An 18,142-nucleotide genomic window follows, 5' to 3' on the forward strand; every position below is an offset into this window, starting at 1 on the left:
GGTCAGAATGTGCTCCACTTAGGAAGTTAAGTAGTCAAAGAATTTCTTATAGTCAGAGGAGTTAGGTGAGAGGTATACAGTACAGATAAATTTAGTATGAGAGTGACTCTGTAGTCGTAGCCAGATGGTGGAAAACTCGGAAGATTCAAGAGCGTGGGCACGAGAGCAGGTTAAGTCATTGCGCACATAAACGCAGCATCCAGCTTTGGATCAAAAATGAGGATAGAGAAAGTAGGAGGGAACAGAAAAGGGGCTACTGTCAGTTGCCTCAGACACTGAGTTTCAGTGAGGAAAAGAAGATGAGGTTTAGAAGAGGAGAGGTGGTGTTCTACAGATTGAAAATTAGATCGTAGACCGCGAATGTTGCAGAAGTTAATGAAGAAAAAGTTGACAGGGTTTCAAGACACTTAGGGTCGCCGATCAAGGCAGTCCGACCTGGGGACATTTATGGTCCCCTGCCCAGATGGGGACTCTGAGGCTGGTGTAGGAGTCGCCATGATAATTTTGAAATTTTTGAGTGAAGGGTGTGTGTGTTATTAGGTGCTTGTAGTTTTGTGTGGAGGAAGAGAGTTGTCTTTAGAGGGCAGGCTGTGACTGCCCCCTTGTGTTGTGAGACACAAAGGGAAACGTTCAGTGAGGTCACAGCTGGGTTTAATGATAAGTTCACAGCACCCCCTGAACAGTGCTTTAGACCTCACTGGGAGTAATTATCGTTTCGGCAGGTGTCTACTGCCTCCTCCTGTGAGCATGATCATATTACCACTGCCTTTAGTTTTGGCGCTCATTTAACATTATCAGGACATAAAAGAAGGATGTAATCTTCTGATAATTTGTAGAGGTCTTTGTTGTAAATACGTCCTTTACAGGAACTAAATGTTCGGTGTGGCTCTATTGATTCAAAGATCCCCCTCAGAAGAGCAAGGTAGATGGAGGAGCATCATCGCCCGCATTAAATCTTTAGTCTGGATCAACACACCTTTACCGTATTCCTTGATGTTATTTGTAGGGAGCACTCATATCTCCTTTTCTAGGTATTTAGCTGTGTGAATAAAGTTCTCTTCACCTTCTCTATAATATGCGATAAACCAATGAGGTGTAGGTGGATGGAGAACTTTGGGAGCACATTCTTCAGCATCATCAAAGACATTAGGACCGTAGTCATTCTCGCTGTCAAATACATTGCTTGTGCAAATGGCCTCAGGAGTTAAGTTGTTGTCTCCAAGACGCAGAAAATTTATTGCCTCAGGAGCAACTTTGGCAGCAACGTCAGAGGTGAAAATCACATAACACCGATTAGAGAGACAATCACCATGGTATTTCAGACAAATACGGAGAACCGTTCCAAAAGGCTTGAAGTCCGAGTGGATAGAACGGTATGACATGGAGGCATAGACATTAATGATCATGAGAGTGTCAAGACAAGGCTGAACAACTGATCCTTCACCATGAGAAGCAAAAGCAGGGAGTACAAGCTCCTGCTTGCACATCACCATCACGACCAGAGGGTGACGTCTCGAGGGCCTGGTCGTCCGCCCCTCAAGGACCAGAGAAGTTTTTATATTTACCCATATGGATATCATAAAAAATAAAATGGTTTCAGGAACCAAGGGAAACCGCATACGAAGGGAGTGAGCGCTGGCCGCTGTAAATGGGGTACCTCGTCCCCATGGGGGCCACTCGTTTTAAAAAGTGGCCCCTCATGATTCGAAGGTTTGTCCACGACGGAGCTAAGACCTCCCCCCACAACGCATACCCGCCCAGACACCCAACCATCCAACACAAGACGTCCTGAAAAGGTGGCTCCTTTAGTGAGCGCCACTGTTGACCCGTACTGTCAGCCTGACGCTGGGAACCATTTAGTCTGATCCCTCACTGGCGATCTTGCTAGCATGGGTAGCCCTCTTCCCCTAAATAAGGTGGAGCAGGGGCCGTAAGCCCCTCTAACCTCGCTCGCTAGCTCCGGACACGCAAGCTCTCACGCCACGGCAAGGCGGTTCCCATTAAGGAGGATTGTGCTGTTAAGTGCGACGGGTTATAGACTCTCTGCTAGGAGCTTTGGAAAGAGAAGATATAGAGATACATTGATGGATAACGGTTTTGCCTCTCTTCCCAGGTTTTACCGGAGTACTGGCTCGGTCTTTGGGAGACTGCAAATAGATTGCTTGCTGACTAAAGGATATAATGTTCTGTGAGTGTGAGTAGTTCTGTCTCTAGCAGAAAATAGTTCACAGATTATTGTAAACCTCATAAATGTGTGTCTTTTGTTATATCTGTGCCCCATAGAACGTGGTATGCGACTCTTTCTCAGCAAATTGAAGAGATTTGGCAGTTGTTATACTCCCTTGCCTGTAGGTGGGTCAAACAGGTTCAGGACCTCATTTGTTTAATCGTTGTAGGAAACAAGATAGGCCATGTATACATGTACTTTTCCCCTGCACTGAGCTACGCAGAAGATAGCTTAGGGAAGCTGACCATATATATATATATATATATATATATATATATATATATATATATATATATATATATATATATATATATATATATATATATATATATATATATATATATATATATATATATATATATATATATATATATATATATATATATATATATATATATATATATATATATATATATATATATATATATATATATATATATATATATATATATATATATATATATATATATATATATATATATATATATATATATATATATATATATATATATATATATATATATATATATATATATATATATATATATATATATATATATATATATATATATATATATATATATATATATATATATATATATATATATATATATATATATATATATATATATATATATATATACAAATTAGTGTGTGTGTGTGTGTGTGTGTGTGTGTCTAAATTTTGTACTATATTTTATGATACATATCATTAATTATGCATAATATTATGTGTATAAGTGTTTTCATGTGGATCAATATTTCTTCCTAGTCATATTATATATCTATATATTCTTTTATATGATTTTATGTGAATTACATAAAAAAAATAACCACAATTTGTTAAATAAACTACTACTACTACTAGTACTACTACTACTACTACTACTACTACTACTACTACTACTACTGCTGCTGCTGCTGCTGCTGCTGCTGCTGCTGCTGCTGCTGCTGTTGCTGCTACTGCTGCTGCTGCTGCTGCTGCTACAGCCGCTCTTATCTTACAGGTAACGACTGTCTTTTGCCCATCAGCATCTAACTAGCCATGGTTATGCGATATCCTACGGTCCACATCACTCTCCTTACGACCTTAATCCTCGTCACTTTATTTACCATATGCAGGTAGGTGGCCTTGTTTGTAAATCACCGTCTGCAGTATACAAGTATTAAAGATTTTTCAAATACTCATGTACAAAATGTGACTTTATGATTATGTTTATACTTTTCTTTCTATGCGGATCACGAGCATAACTAAAGCAGTTTTATTTCCGGAACAAGCAGCCACTCCCTGGTAGTTAGTATTTCTCTCACGGAATACAAGGACGTGTATTGAAATGGTTACAAAACTGGCGGAATAACAGTAAACACAGATTCGTAATAAATGGAAAAACATTAACATAGACTAACGTAACCAGCTGAGTGCCACAGGATCGCTCAGTTTTAGGACCTGTCCTCTTCCTGGATTATATGTAAAAATTATACAGATGATGGCCTTAGTGATATGATACCAGACTTTCCTGATGACACCAAAACTGAGAAAACCGTGATATCTAACGAAAAGTACAAGAATTACGGAACAATCCAAATAAATTGTCAGAGCGGAGTCAAACTTTGCAAATGAGGTTTAATGGAAGATAGGCGTGAAGTGCTTCATATCGGATATCAAAACGAGAGAGCATTTGAATATAAATCGAAAGATGCAATTCTCACTCTGTACAACTCCTTGATCCATCTCACTATGGAATATTGCGATCAAACATGGTGCAGCAGTAACTTTGCTATCCTCCACGACCTAGGGCAACTGGTGCAACACCCTTCTCGTATTCCTGACCGTCTTAGAGGTAAGCCCAACATTCTAGACCTTTTCCTAATCTCTAATCCTTCTGCTAATGATGTTACTCTCTCTTCTCCGTTGGGCTCCTCCGATCACAATCTCATATCTGCATCTTGTCCTATCGCTCCAATCCCTCCTCAGAATCCCCCTAAGTGGAGGTGCCTCTGGCGTTTTACCTCTGCTAGTTGGGGAGACCTGAGGAGCTATTTTGCTGATTTTCCTTGGAATGACTACTGCTTCCGTGTCAGAGACCCGTCTCTGTGTGCTGAGCACATAACAGAGGTGATAGTGTCTGGCATGGAGGCGTACATTTCTCACTCTTTTTCTCGACCTAAACCTTCCAAACCTTGGTTTAACACAGCCTGTTCTTGTGTTATACATGATAGAGAGGTGGCCTACAAAAGGTACTTAGGCCTTCCATCACCAGAATCTCATGCACTTTATATTTCTGCCAGAAACCATGCCAAGTCTGTTCTCCAACTAGCCAAAACCCCTTCATTAATGAAAATGTCAAAATCTTTCAAGGTTTCATTCCCCTCGTAACTTCTGGCATCTAGCTGAAAATATCTCTAGTAACTTTGCTTCTTTCCCTCCTTTATTTCAACCTGATGGCACCACTGCTATCATATCTATTTTTAAAGCTGAACTCTTCGCTCAAACCTCTGCTAAAAACTCTACCTTGAACGATTCAGGGTTTGTTCTTTCCTCTCCTCCACCCTCTGACTACTTAATACTGCCTATTAAAATTCTTCGCGATGATGTTTTCAATGCCCTCGCTGGCCTAAACCCTCAGAAGGCTTCTAGACCCGATGGCGTCTCTCCTATTGTTCTCAGAAACTGTGCCTCCGTGCTTGCACCTTGCCTAGTCAAACTCTTTCAACTCTATCTGGCAACATCTATCTTTCCTTCTTGCTGGAAGTTTTCCTAAATTCAGCTTGTTCCTAAAAAGGGTGACTGTTTTTAATCTATCCTCAACAGGAAGATTCTTAAACATCTATCACTTCACAACCTTTTATCTGATCGCCAGTGTGGGTTCCGTTAAGGCCACTCTACTGGTGATCTTCTGGATTTCCTTACTGAGTCTTGATCATCCTCTTTTAGAGATTTTGGTGAAACTTTTCCTGTTGGTTTACACATATCAAAAGCTTTTGATGGAGTGTGGCACAAAGCTTTGATTTCCAAATTACCTTCTTATAGCTTCTATCCTCTCTATAACTTCATCTCTTCTCCTTTCTGACCGCTCTATTGCTGTTGTGGTATACGGTCACTGTTCTTCTCCTAAATCTATTAACAGTGGTGTTCCTCAGGGTTCCCGTCACCCACTCTCTTCCTATTATTCATTTGTTCATCAATGATCTTCTAAACCACACTTCTTGTCCTATCCATTCCTACGCTGATGATATCACCCTGCACCTTTCCACGTCTTTTCATAGACGTCCAACCCTTCAGAAAGTGAACAGTTCATGCAGGGAAGCCACAGAGCGCCTGATTTCTGATCTCTCTAAAATTTCTGATTGCGGCAGAGCAAACCTGGTATTGTTCAATGCCTCAAAAACTAAATTCCTCCATCTATCAACTCAACACAACCTTCCAAACAACTATCCCCTCTTCTTCAATGACACTCAACTGTCTCCATTTTCTACACTGAACATCCTCGGTCTGCCCTTTTCTTATAATCTAAACTGGAAACCTCACATCTCATCTCTAGGTAAAACAGCTTCTATGAGGTTAGGTGTTCTGAGGCGTCTCCGCCAGTTTTTCTCACCCTCCCCACCCATAGATGTTAACTCTGTACAAGGGCATTACCCGTCCATGCATGAAGTATGCTTCACATGTCTGGGGGGTTCCACTCATACCGTTCTTTTAGACAGGATGGAATCAAAAGCTTTTCGTCTCATCAACTCTTCTCCTCAAACTGACTGTTTTCAGTTTCTTTCTTCTCGCCGCACTGTTGCATCTCTAGCTATCTTCTACCGCTATTTTCATGCTAACTACTCTTCTGATCTTCCTAACTGCATGCCTCCCCTCCTCCCGCGGCCTCGCTGCACAAGACCTTCTTTCTCTCACCCCTATTCTGTCCACCTCTCAAATGCAAGAGCTAACTAGTATTTTCAGTCATTCATCCCTTTCTCTGGTAAACTCTGGAACTCCCTGCCTGTTTCTGTATTTTCACTCTCCTATGACTTGAATTCCTTCACGAGGGAGGTTTCAAGACAATTATCCTTCAATTTTTGAATACCGCTTCGGACCCTGCTCAGGGACCGGCATCTCAGTGGGCCTTTGTTTTTTTTTTTATTGCATTTTTGTTGCCCTTAGCCGGTGTCCCTCCTACATGAAAAAAAAAAAAAAAAAATCACGATCAATCATTCAAAATTTACCCGAGGAAATGGCTGCAAATTTGCAAATCCTTAAGAATCTTTTTTTTTTTTTGCCGAATCATCAGCTTATGGAAAGAACTCTTCTAGGTAAATATTTTGACTCAAATCACTGATTGTCATCGTTTATTAATGAATAAGTTCCTTGTCTCTAGCAAATGGAGGAAACTTATTTCATACATTCTCATTTTAAAAATTTAAAAGAATAAAAAAGTTAGAACTAAAAAAAAAAACTGAAAATAACCGGGCTGGGAATTTATGCAATTTAAATTGCACGTGAGAGGTTTAAGGAGAATGAAGATGTGTCGAGTTGTGAAAATTATAGAAAGAATTATCTTAACAAACAGAGGTAGCAGCACGGTCGGAATGAGAGACAGTTTTCAAGTGAAAATAGAACTACACAAAGGTCCCACGTTAAGTGCCTTTCTCTTTAACACGGTAATAGATGCTGTAATCAAAGATGTGAGAGAGGGAGATGCTTGGTGTTTGTTCTACGCGGATGACATAGTACACGCTGCCAAGAGTAAAGAAGAACTGGAAAGGAAACTCGAGGGGTGGAGATATGCTCTGGAAAGCACAGGATATGACAGTTAATTTAGGAGTTTACATCACGAGTGTGTATGGTATCAATTGAAGTACCTTGTGTCAATGGTGGATACAGCTGCTGGGCTGGACAAGGAAACATATCATTGACTACAGTGTGGCTGGAAAACCTGGAGGAAAGCATCAGGATTTCGTGTCCAATACTGTTATTCTTACATTATTATTATTATTATTATTTTCTATTTATTCTTTTTTTGTGATCGGTGCCTTTTTTTTTGGTGGGGGGTGTTAAAGGATCACACTCGATAAGCGACGAATTCGCTTGTAAAATGTAAGAATAACAGTATTGGACACCAATATAATGTACCTGAGTAGTTAAACTGTCCCAAACAACCATGAGCCGAATATAGCATCTACCGAATTCGTCATCAGAGCAGCGAGATGCTCACTTTGTGATGGCAGGGCGCAAATGGACTTTTAATCGTACGTCTGGCACGATGTTCACGTATGCGCAGAGGGGAGGGGGATCATCGAGTGATTCTACTCCGGCCCTCACTGACCACATGGTCCGTCAGGTCCACCCCTGCATGTTGGGGAACGCTGTGCAGAGCTGCCTCTAAAGACCAAAACACGAACGACATGTGGCCACTCTTAAAACAAGATATGAGACAGATAAACAATGGAAAAAATAAAATGAATACAAAGCCATAAGACAAAAAAAAAAAAAATAATAATAATAAATAAATAAATAAATAGTAATAATAGGACCAGGCGTTGACCACAGGTCTCGACTCCATGTCCGATCCTGGCCCTCCTTTGATTCCCTCATTAAAAGTTTGAAGTTCTTCTTCATGCAATGTTCAGCATATTATTAATAAAATCCTCTTTAAATATCTATAATCTATTAACAAGACCAGCCTTCTCCACAAACATTATGCTCTAATGTTTTGGGGAGAGAGCCCCCTCTCCGAGTATCAGCGAGACAGAGATATGTTCTACCTGAAGAAAATTATAAATGAAATAAGACAAGTTACCTATTAAGCCACGAGCATAAATCTTCATGAATATACCGTGTCGATTCTTTATGGCCTTGTGGATGTCCAGGAACACCCCTATTATGAATTAATTACTGCCTAAAACCTCTGAAATGCAGGCTTATTATGTGATCCATTTGTAGGTTTGCTGCTGTGATGTTGATCAGCATTGAGAGTTCGTTTGTTATTAGTGTTTCACTTTCCTCTGCTTACCACTGCTTTTGTGATGTGTCTACAACGGACGGTGAGTGGCCAACTGGTCAATGAGAAGTCCTTTCTCCTTTTCTTTCTTTTATTACGAAATTCAAGTTCTTCACAAAATAACAAAGTTCGGCACGACCAATCACACAACTCACGCTGCTGTCCCTCTTTCCCTCTCTGACTGTTACGGAGGTAACGTCTAGATAGGCTAAGCGCCGATGGTTGACTCACCTCTGAAATGAAGGATAGAAGTCTCTGAGGCTGAAACTGTGACGTAACTACTTGTTATTGTCAAATAGCAATGCACTTAAAATTCACTCCACATGGTTTAAGGTGTGATTAATGTTATCTGTGACCAATGGGAATGAGTTATTTAACAAGCTGACGAGTGCATACAGCAATCTCCTGTTTAGAGTTAGAGCAAACCTATTACTTGCTTAACGAGCTAACTAGCGTTCTCGCTAAGGTAATGTACACCTTCGAATTGTCATGGTTCCTTCTCTCGTCATGCTTCCTTCTTCCTTCCATCTATTACTTTTCCAAAGATAATTCTTTATTCTTTTTCCTAGATTCATCTGTTTCTAAATGATGCCTCTTACAGGCCTCGGCAAGCTACACCTCTTGCCGTCCCGAGACGATATCTAAGTGATGTGGTTTTAGCTTTTCATATTTACATTCATCAGTAGTAATTAGATTAATAGTAACTCTTTGACAAATGCTTTTACAAATCCATCAACAAAATTTTCTATCAAGATACAAAATACTCTTACAAAACAGTGTTACAGGGCTCACAGCGTGTGGTAACAACACCTGGTCTTGAGTGAATGTCTCTGTTTTCATGTTTATTTTCATCAATTTAGGATGCGTTTTATCAATTAGCAAGGAAATGTCTTGAATGAATGTCTCTGTTTCCATATTTATTTTCATCAGTTCAAGATGCATTTCATCAGTCAGCAAGAAAATGTACACTGAATCTATTTCTGGATTTTCAATAATTTTTGTCATATATTAATTTTTGTCTATATTAATAACCTCTAAATCTGCAATAACATTAATTGCAACGGCTATTGCTACAATTTTCTTATTTCTCGAACTAGGCAGGAATTATCTTCTAAATTTGTGAAGTTGGTTTTTATCTTTTTTTTTTTTTAAGTTTATCCCGTACAACTTTAATACCTTCCTATCTAGTACTAATCAACATACCTCTCAAAGTACTTTCAAAGTTGTGGGAAACTCTTTTTCATTGTATCTCCTAATTACTTCACTAGGCGTCACAGGATCCTAGATTAAGATAATCAACACCAGACTCAAACACTATCTGGAAACTAACAACATATTTGATGACAATAAGTCAGGTTTCATAACTAGCAGAGGGACTCGCCAAGCCCTCGCTTTGATTACAGAACAAATAGCTCAGATCAAAAGTGATAATGGACATTGCCAGTTAATATTAAGGGACATAACATAATCATTTGACCAGTTATGGCACATCAGACTCATATTCAAAATACTTCAACTTAACCTCCTAATAATCACTGGAAAACTACTATGTGACTTCTTCGACGACAAAGCTGCCCAGATTAAGATAAACAAAAAAAAAAAACACATAGGACCAAAATTTTATTTACACACCTGAGTACCTCAAGGAAGCGTATTATCACCCACACTTTTCATCATTTACACCAACGATATCCCTCCACCTCAGAAAGGGATAAACACTTCATATGCAGATGACATCACAGGTCATGGGATATCCTGGAAAATAAAAAAAAAAGAAGAGAAAATTATCAATATCAATACTGAGAGCGAAATCAATGCAGTCAACAATTATCAAAACATGTGGAAAATAAAGATTAATATCAACAAGTTTACCCCCTTACATCTTTCTATTAGGATAACAATTCCTTTACAAATAAATGAAAATATAATTGACTTGTAATGAAGGCACAAGTCTCTGCCTCACCATCTCGAACAACGGATATAAAAATCATGTTAAAAACAGAAAGACAGAAGTCATCACAGTCAGAGGACTACCAGAAAAAAAATAAATAATAATTCATTTAGTAAAAGCATTAGTATTACCAATCTTACAGTGCCCACCTATACCATTACACGCACTCAGTAATACCAAACTCAGCATTTTATAAAAGATACAAAACAAAGCATTATGTTTTACCACATATCAAAAATATCCATATACACTAACCAAGGTGGAAATACACAGACATACAAATACAAAACAGCTAAACATATTCTAACAAGAACAAGCCATAAAACATGGAAGTCATTGGAAGTCATTCAAAACCATACTTACCAACAGTTAATAACTCAGAAACAATATATACAAAAATATCATAGAGATTACTCTAGTATTCTGCAAAAAAATAAATCAACTAATCATGCCCAAATTTAAATAATATCCCACAACAACCACACTGTGCCCCGCGCCCTCTCCTTCTGCCCCGCGCCCTAAGTCGTCGGGGTGGGAAGTGTTGGTCAAGCACTGTTCTGTGGAGCATGGTAGCCCCCAGTGGACTATCTTCTCCGCCCCAGCAAGGGGTGGTGGCCACCGGTAATGTCAGCTGACATCCGGCATGGGGGGCAAGTTGAGAGTTGACTTCCTGCGCCCTAAGTCACAAGGCCAAGCTTCGTCATCCTGAAGTCACATGTCAGGGATCTACCTGAGATTTGGGGCTCTGGGTGAACCCCACCCGGTGGTACCAACTGGGGATTCGGGTGTACAGATGCTGAGGCGTAGTCGTGCGCTGGGGTGACCTGTAAGAGATCTGATAGAAGAAGTACAATTGTTCAAATTTAACCAACAAAATTGTGCATGTGTAAATAATACGCCATTGGCATTTTCGATTATAGAATCAGCTATTGTTCCTAAGGTTAGCTGGGTTCTGTCAATGGTAAAAAAAAAAAAAGTGTGTGGATATGTGTGTATGTACCTGGAAAAGGAAAAACAGGTATTAATCAAGGATCACAATATATTCACCATAACTTGCTGTCTTGCAAATCGGTTAGTTTCTTTCCATAGGTTAGCTTGGCCCTGCCAGCAGAAAATTCATACACTTTTACTTTAAGTTTGACCTTAGAGAGAGAGAGAGAGAGAGAGAGAGAGAGAGAGAGAGAGAGAGAGAGAGAGAGAGAGAGAGAGAGAGAGAGAGAGAGAGAGAGAGAGAGAGAGAGAGAGAGAAAGACAAAAAAAACTTCCATTATAATTACTTTATACGTATCATGTCTGTAAAACTTATCCAGCATTACCTCAAAAACAAATACAATATTAACAATGTATTATATAAATATAGCAATATATACACAACTATATAGATTATGTATCAACATCCACACCCACACCCAGCACAAAACACATAAACACGCAAATAAGAAAAAAAAGAGACATGACACAACGCCTCCACACAAAACACCCTAAATGTGTAAATAAATACAAATACACTCACACAATTCAGAGAACAAAGCAACTCTCTAGATTGAGTAGCCCAAACCTAGTCAATCCACCCTTAAGGGCGAGGCACATATTAAAATAGGCAGGGAAAACAAAGTAAAATTAGCAAGGTGGTACGCCCACCAACTTTTATCTACTACTCTCCTATATTTCTACTTTTTCTTCTTCTTATATACCACCCCTTCATCTACTTCCCATTCTTCTTAAAATTATGTTATGCTATATGTCCAATCATTCAACAGCTACTGAGGAAGGGTTAAGGAACTCGAAATCGCGATAAAGCAAACATTATCTACGGCGAAGTCATCAACCAGATTTCAAGAGAATAAGACTTATTAGATATAAGGAAAATATCTTAAAGAAAATAATAAATGCTGACCTATCGGTCATATTAATGGTGTATATATATATATATATATATATATATATATATATATATATATATATATATATATATATATATATATATATATATATATATATATATATATATATATATATATAATACTGTAATGTACAGCGAGATAAAATTATATAAAAGAAAGTAGTAAGAACGCATGAGAAAAGAAAATGAGAGAGAGAGAGAGAGAGAGAGAGAGAGAGAGAGAGAGAGAGAGAGAGAGAGAGAGAGAGAGAGAGAGAGAGAGAGAGAGAGAGAGAGAGAGAGAGAGAGAGAGAGAGAGAGAGAATTGGATGCGTCCTGGATATGGACCCACCAAGCCTGACACTTATAGAATGATATTTATTCGAGCAATTACTCATGTTCCCCACGTAAATTTCCTTACTTCCCTTATCCATTTAATTTGAATCTCACCTAGTGTTTTAATAAAAGAGTTGCCTTTGACAATAAAGTAATCAGTAATCATCTAGGCCCCTAGTTTAATCAGTAGAATTTTTAGAAGTAAAGTTTTGCCAAGGAAGTGGCACTTTTATTTTGTCAGTTTTATGGGTGTGGCATGGAGGCTCCATGGGGCCAGGAGTGGGCAAGTGGGAGTAATGATGTGGGCAGTACAGGCCCGACTGAGAGCAGTGTTTGGCCGAAGAGTATTTTGCCTTGCCCTGCCGTGATGATAATGCACCAGAAGACTACAGTTCCTGGTGGTTGTATTGTGTGGTGCATGGATGCATGGATGTTTTTGCATGGTGACTCTGAGGATTGTACAACATAGAGGAAAAGATAAAGATGGAGTAGAGCATGTTATGGAGAAGTGGAGAAGGCAGAAAACAGAGAAGAGGACAGAGACGGAGGAGGAAAGAATTCCAGTCACAGGCAGAGCTAGCACAGCTATGGCTGTTGGAAAAGAGATGTCAGTATGATGCCTTGCAGAAGAAAGCTTACACACCAGTGTAGCCGTGAAGACCACAGGTCCTGGTGTAGTACCAGACACAGATCTAGGAGGAGGAGTAGGAGGAGAAGAAAGAAAAAACGGCAGTCTGAGTTGAAGGGCCTAGTGGGCCCTTCAACTATTATGCTGTGTATTAATTATTCATGTCAGTGCTATAGTAACCTTAAATATTTTTGTTCTGAGTATACACCCCTTGTTTGAATCTGCTGATGTGCCTGGATAGTTATGTGCTGATTCTGAATTTGTTGTTTCCCAAAATTCTAATAAACTTTTCTATATCTTCCAAAAATTTTGTTTATGAGGGGGCATGTGATGTATAACGAGATGAAACGATATAAAATGAAGAAGGCTATAACACACTGTTGGTCAGTGGGAGAATTTGTCACGGAGGGCGAATGTCCAACGGGGAATTATACCTCGACCATATTCATATTATTTTATATTGTAACTTTTCTTAGATGTGGTTGTCGATTCTTTTGCAGCTGTGAGTATTAAGTGTTATTTGAGTATTTTCCTTGTCTGTGGGTCAGTAAAACAGTCTGGCGAACTCAAATTAGTGTGACCTGGAGTTACAACAGTTGTGAAAAGAGTACAGGAGTCACAAAGGACCAGTACACCTGTCTTTGAGCCCTACACTGGATCCAAGCAGGTGGTTTAGGGAAGCTATATATATATGTATATATATATATATATATATATATATATATATATATATATATATATATATATATATATATATATATATATATATATATATATATATATATATATTTATTTATTTATTTATTTATTTATTTATTTTATTTTTTTTTTTTTTTTTATGTAGGAAGGACACTGGTCAAGGGCAACAAAAATCTAATAAAAAAAATGCCCACTGAAATGCCAGTCCCATAAAAGAGTCAAAGCAGTGGTCAAAAATTGATCAATAAGTGTCTTGAAACCTCCCTCTTGAAGGAATTCAAGTCATAAGAAGGTGGAAATACAGAAGCAGGCAGGGAGCTCCAGAGTTTACCAGAGAAAGGGATGAATGATTGAGAATACTGATTAACTCTTGCGTTAGAGAGGTGGATAGAATAGGGGTGAGAGAAAGAAGAAAGTCTTGTGCAGCGAGGCCGCGGAAGGAGGGGAGGCATGCAGTTAGCAAGATCAGAAGAGCCGTTAGCATGAAAATTATAGAAGTACATGAGACTTACCATGGGTCAGTTGAAATGTGCTTCGGATTTTGCGAAGCAAGCCACCGCTGCTGGAGGGAGCTTTCACATGAGATACACAAAGATCAAGGTACCGACAGACTTTAAAGAGCTGAGAGCTACCCACATGCCACAAGTTCCCGAAAAATGCCCGTCGGAAAGAGAAACACAAAGTCAAAAGCCCATCTTTCCGAAGGGTGGGAGTGGTGGGCATGTGAAAGCTCTCTCCAGCAGCGGTGGCTTGCTTCGCAAAATCCGAAGCACATTTCAACTGACCCATGGTAAGTCTCATGTACTTCTATAATTTTACTTCAGCAACCCACCGCTATTGCTGGAGAGGCTCCACATGAGATTTTAAAGCCATGTGGGTGTACTCTCAGAACTACACAATCCTTAACGTTCTCCAAGTGAGTGATTGAAAATTAAACAAACTAAATATGTATCCCAACTTCATTGTATGAAAAATCCTCCTCCTTAAACAGATATGTCCCTTACAAAAACATATAGTACATGTATAAAACAAACAAAATATGTCAATTGAGATCCAACGCAAATGAATAGAGAAACCTGTTAACATTACAATACAGAATCCAGTATGGCCTCTTGAAAAAAATCTGAAACCTGAGTGATCTCCTTATTATAGTGTTTAGCAAAGGTTGTCTCCTGAGTCCAACCTGCCTTAGATAAGATAATGTTAACTGGGACATCCATTCCTTTGGCCTTGGAAGCAGAGGCTGGTCGAACACTGCCAGCCGTGAATTTCTTAGTATTGATACCACAGTCGACAAGAACAGTTTTAATCCACCTTGCCACTGTATCTTTGGAAACACTTTTATGTGGCTTCACCACACTGATGAGGAGTTTCCCATTATCCTTCCCAAATTCCTTTCTCAGATTCTCCGTTCTGTTAAAATATTCCTTCAAGGTATTTACAACACACATTCTAGAATCAGGTAAATAAGCATGAAACTTAAGCATTCTCACATTAAACTTCGGACGACACTGCTTAATGTTGCCCCCTAACAAAAGAGATACAGAATTGTTATCAACAATAGCATTGGAATACAATAATAAATGTAAGGTCTGTACTCTTGCAGCTTGAGTCAATGCCATAAGCATCACCAATTTCAAAGTTAAAGATTTCAAAGATAGGTCTTGTAATGGGCTCATGGACCTCAGCTTCTGCAATACTGGCTGCACATCCCAGGTTTCAGCATACCTAGGGCAAGAGGGTCTCAAGTTAAACACACCACGCATAAACCTATTGATAAGTGGATGATTCCCAGCTCTACATCCTTCCAACGTAATGCCTAAAGCAGAGAGAGCACCTCTTGCTGTGTTAACAGACTCATACCCCACCCCTCTATGAAATGTCTCCGAAAGGAAATTCAAAACACTAATTACAGACGGAGTAGAGGGATTGATATTCCATCTATCACAAAATGATGACCATCTTTTAATGTGTGGTCTATATTGCCGCATCGTACCTGGTCTCCACGATGCCATGATAATCTCTGTACCTTCTGACGATACACCTCTCCCTCTAAGTTGTTGCCTGACAAAAGACATGCCATCAATTGGGTGTGGGTCATAATCGGGTGTTCTTCCGCTGATGAGGGATGTCGTAGTACATTTGTTTTCTGAGTGATGAGCCTGGGGGCCTTGATCAACATTTGCAAAAGAGGGCCCATCCAAGGTTGGGAATTCCACATTGGAACAACCATCCACCCCTTGGCTCTCTCCTCCCTCATTTTCTGTAGACACCTAGTAATGAGAGAAAATGGTGGGAAAAGGTAAATCAGATCGAAACTGGCCCAATTTAATGTGAACGCATCCACATGCTTTGCTTCAGGATCAGGTCTCCACGAGCAAAAACAATCTATTTGCTTGTTTAAGCGAGAAGCAAATAAGTCAATGGAGGGAGTTCCAAAAACTACACACAACTCTTTAAAAATCTTTGGATTAAGTTTCCATTCATGTCTGTCATTAAAATTACGAGAGGCTTCATCCGCCAACACATTATTCTTTCCTGGTATGTGTGCACAAGTAATCCAGATGTCATTGGAAATACACCAATTCCAGATATCAATGCAGATAGAGTTACACACTAGTGATTTAGTTCCACCCATCTCATTAACATAAGCAATGGCTGTGGTATTATCACACATAACTTTAACATGGCAGCCTTTAAGCAAGTAAGCAAAAGATTGAAGGGTAAACAAGATGGCCTTGAGTTCCCTTGCATTAATGTGTAGGCAACTTTCTTCTGTTGTCCATTTACCATTGGTGGAATGCTTTAATACACAACCACCCCAACCTAAATCTGAGGCATCAGTAAAAACTTCAACAGAAGGAGCAGTCCGAATAATTTTCCGAACTTGCGTACCTACTTCAGAGATCCAAAAACTCAGCTCCATTTTCATTTCCTTTGAGATAGTCATAAATTTGTCAAAGTTGTCCTTTCCTACCTTTAATGCAACAATTTTGGCCTTTTCTAAAATTCTGTAATGGAGCTTACCTAATTCAACGGCCGGAATGGCAGCTACCAACATGCCAACTACCCGAGCTACCTCTCTGATCTTTGCCTTATTTCTACTGGCCAAGGATGAACAACTTTCCACAATCTTCTTCACTCTACGAGCAGGGAGTGTGACAGTCATGGCTTCAGAATCGATGATGTTGCCAAGATATTCTATGCGTTTTGTAGGCACCAAAACTGACTTGTCCACATTAATACAAAACCCCACATTTTGCAAAATTTCCACAGTATCCTTTAAACAAGCAAAACAATCCTCAACTGACTTGCTACACATAAGAGTATCATCTATAAAGGAAGTAATGGTGTAGCCTTTCAATCTCAAAAAAGAAAAAATCGGCTTCAAAAGTTTAGTGAAAAGACGAGGACCTGCAGAAGCACCATTAGGAAGGCAAGTGAATTGGTATATCTTCCCTGCCCATTTAAAACAAAGGTATTTTTGCTGCTCCTCTGCAATTTTGACTGAATAATAAGCATGCTTCAGATCCACCGAAGCCATGAAAGCGCTTGAACTGATTAGCCTAATTGCCTGCTCAAAATTTTCCATTTTGAAATGGATGTAATTCATGAATTTGTTGAGTTTCTTCAAATTAAGCACCAACCTGTAGCCACCCTCTTTTTTCTCTCTCAAGAAAACTGGTGAAATAATCTGGCCCACCTGTCTGTGAGTCTCTTTGATAACCTTCTGGTTCAACAATTTATCTATTTCATTAGTCATAATAACTTTCTCCTCATCACTAAATTTGTATTCCACTTCCTCAGAAAATAAATGAGTAATGTTCTGTTCATCAATCTCAAGATGGCAATGTTTAACAATGTCCAAAATGAAAGGATCACTAGTATCAGGCATCAAAGTATTATTTGACACCAACAGGGGAGCATTGTTATGAACTGCTTTTGACTTCACAGCCCCATTTTCCTTCTTAAGCTTGTCCATGTCTTTCCTCAACTCAGTCAAAGCATCCATAATCATGCCCAAAGAAGGCGCATTGCTGTCTTCACCATCGTATTTTGGAGAAGGGGAAGGTGACCGAGAGTAACTTAACCTCTCATGACGAGTAGAACGGCTCTTAGATCTGGATCTTTCTTCATGTTTACTCCCCTTGTGTAGTCCCTTTACCTTAGCTGAGGTGCGTGGCATGCTGGTAGTTCTGAATCTCTCAGGACTGGGGCAAGCAACAGAAGGCGTCCTAGACATGGCGGCTAATGTTAACAAGATGCCACCCCTTTTAACAGCAGTTCCTTTTATAACCCCACGGGTGCCTTAACCTCACACACAGGGTAACTTTAAATCAAAAACTCCTTCCTTATAATAATCCGGGAAGTCAAATGCCCCCAGGCTTGTAAATAAGGCAATATTCCTCTTGCCCCAATAATGGGTAACAAG

General features: G+C 39.3%; 1 protein-coding gene and 1 long non-coding RNA gene across 3 annotated transcripts in view; one reads left to right on the forward strand and one right to left on the reverse strand.

The window, feature by feature from the left end:
- Positions 1-3,232: 3,232 nt before the first annotated feature.
- Positions 3,233-18,142, forward strand: part of LOC135095734 (probable methyltransferase-like protein 24) — a 42,897-nt gene continuing 27,987 nt past the window's right edge. For both annotated transcript variants that reach the window (XM_063996781.1, XM_063996783.1), the window contains exon 1: positions 3,233-3,349. In XM_063996781.1, coding sequence (XP_063852851.1) covers positions 3,273-3,349 — 77 coding nt within the window. In that variant the 5' untranslated portion in view covers positions 3,233-3,272. The remainder of the gene's footprint in view (positions 3,350-18,142) is intronic.
- LOC135095767 (uncharacterized) lies at positions 14,656-16,614 on the reverse strand. The gene is made up of 2 exons (XR_010264483.1): positions 15,707-16,614; positions 14,656-15,438 (listed from the first exon to the last, which is right to left on the reverse strand). It is a non-coding gene; the product is annotated as an uncharacterized LOC135095767 (long non-coding RNA).

Source organism: Scylla paramamosain, unplaced genomic scaffold (genome assembly GCF_035594125.1).
Source record: "Scylla paramamosain isolate STU-SP2022 unplaced genomic scaffold, ASM3559412v1 Contig1, whole genome shotgun sequence".
Lineage (NCBI taxonomy): Eukaryota > Metazoa > Arthropoda > Malacostraca > Decapoda > Portunidae > Scylla > Scylla paramamosain.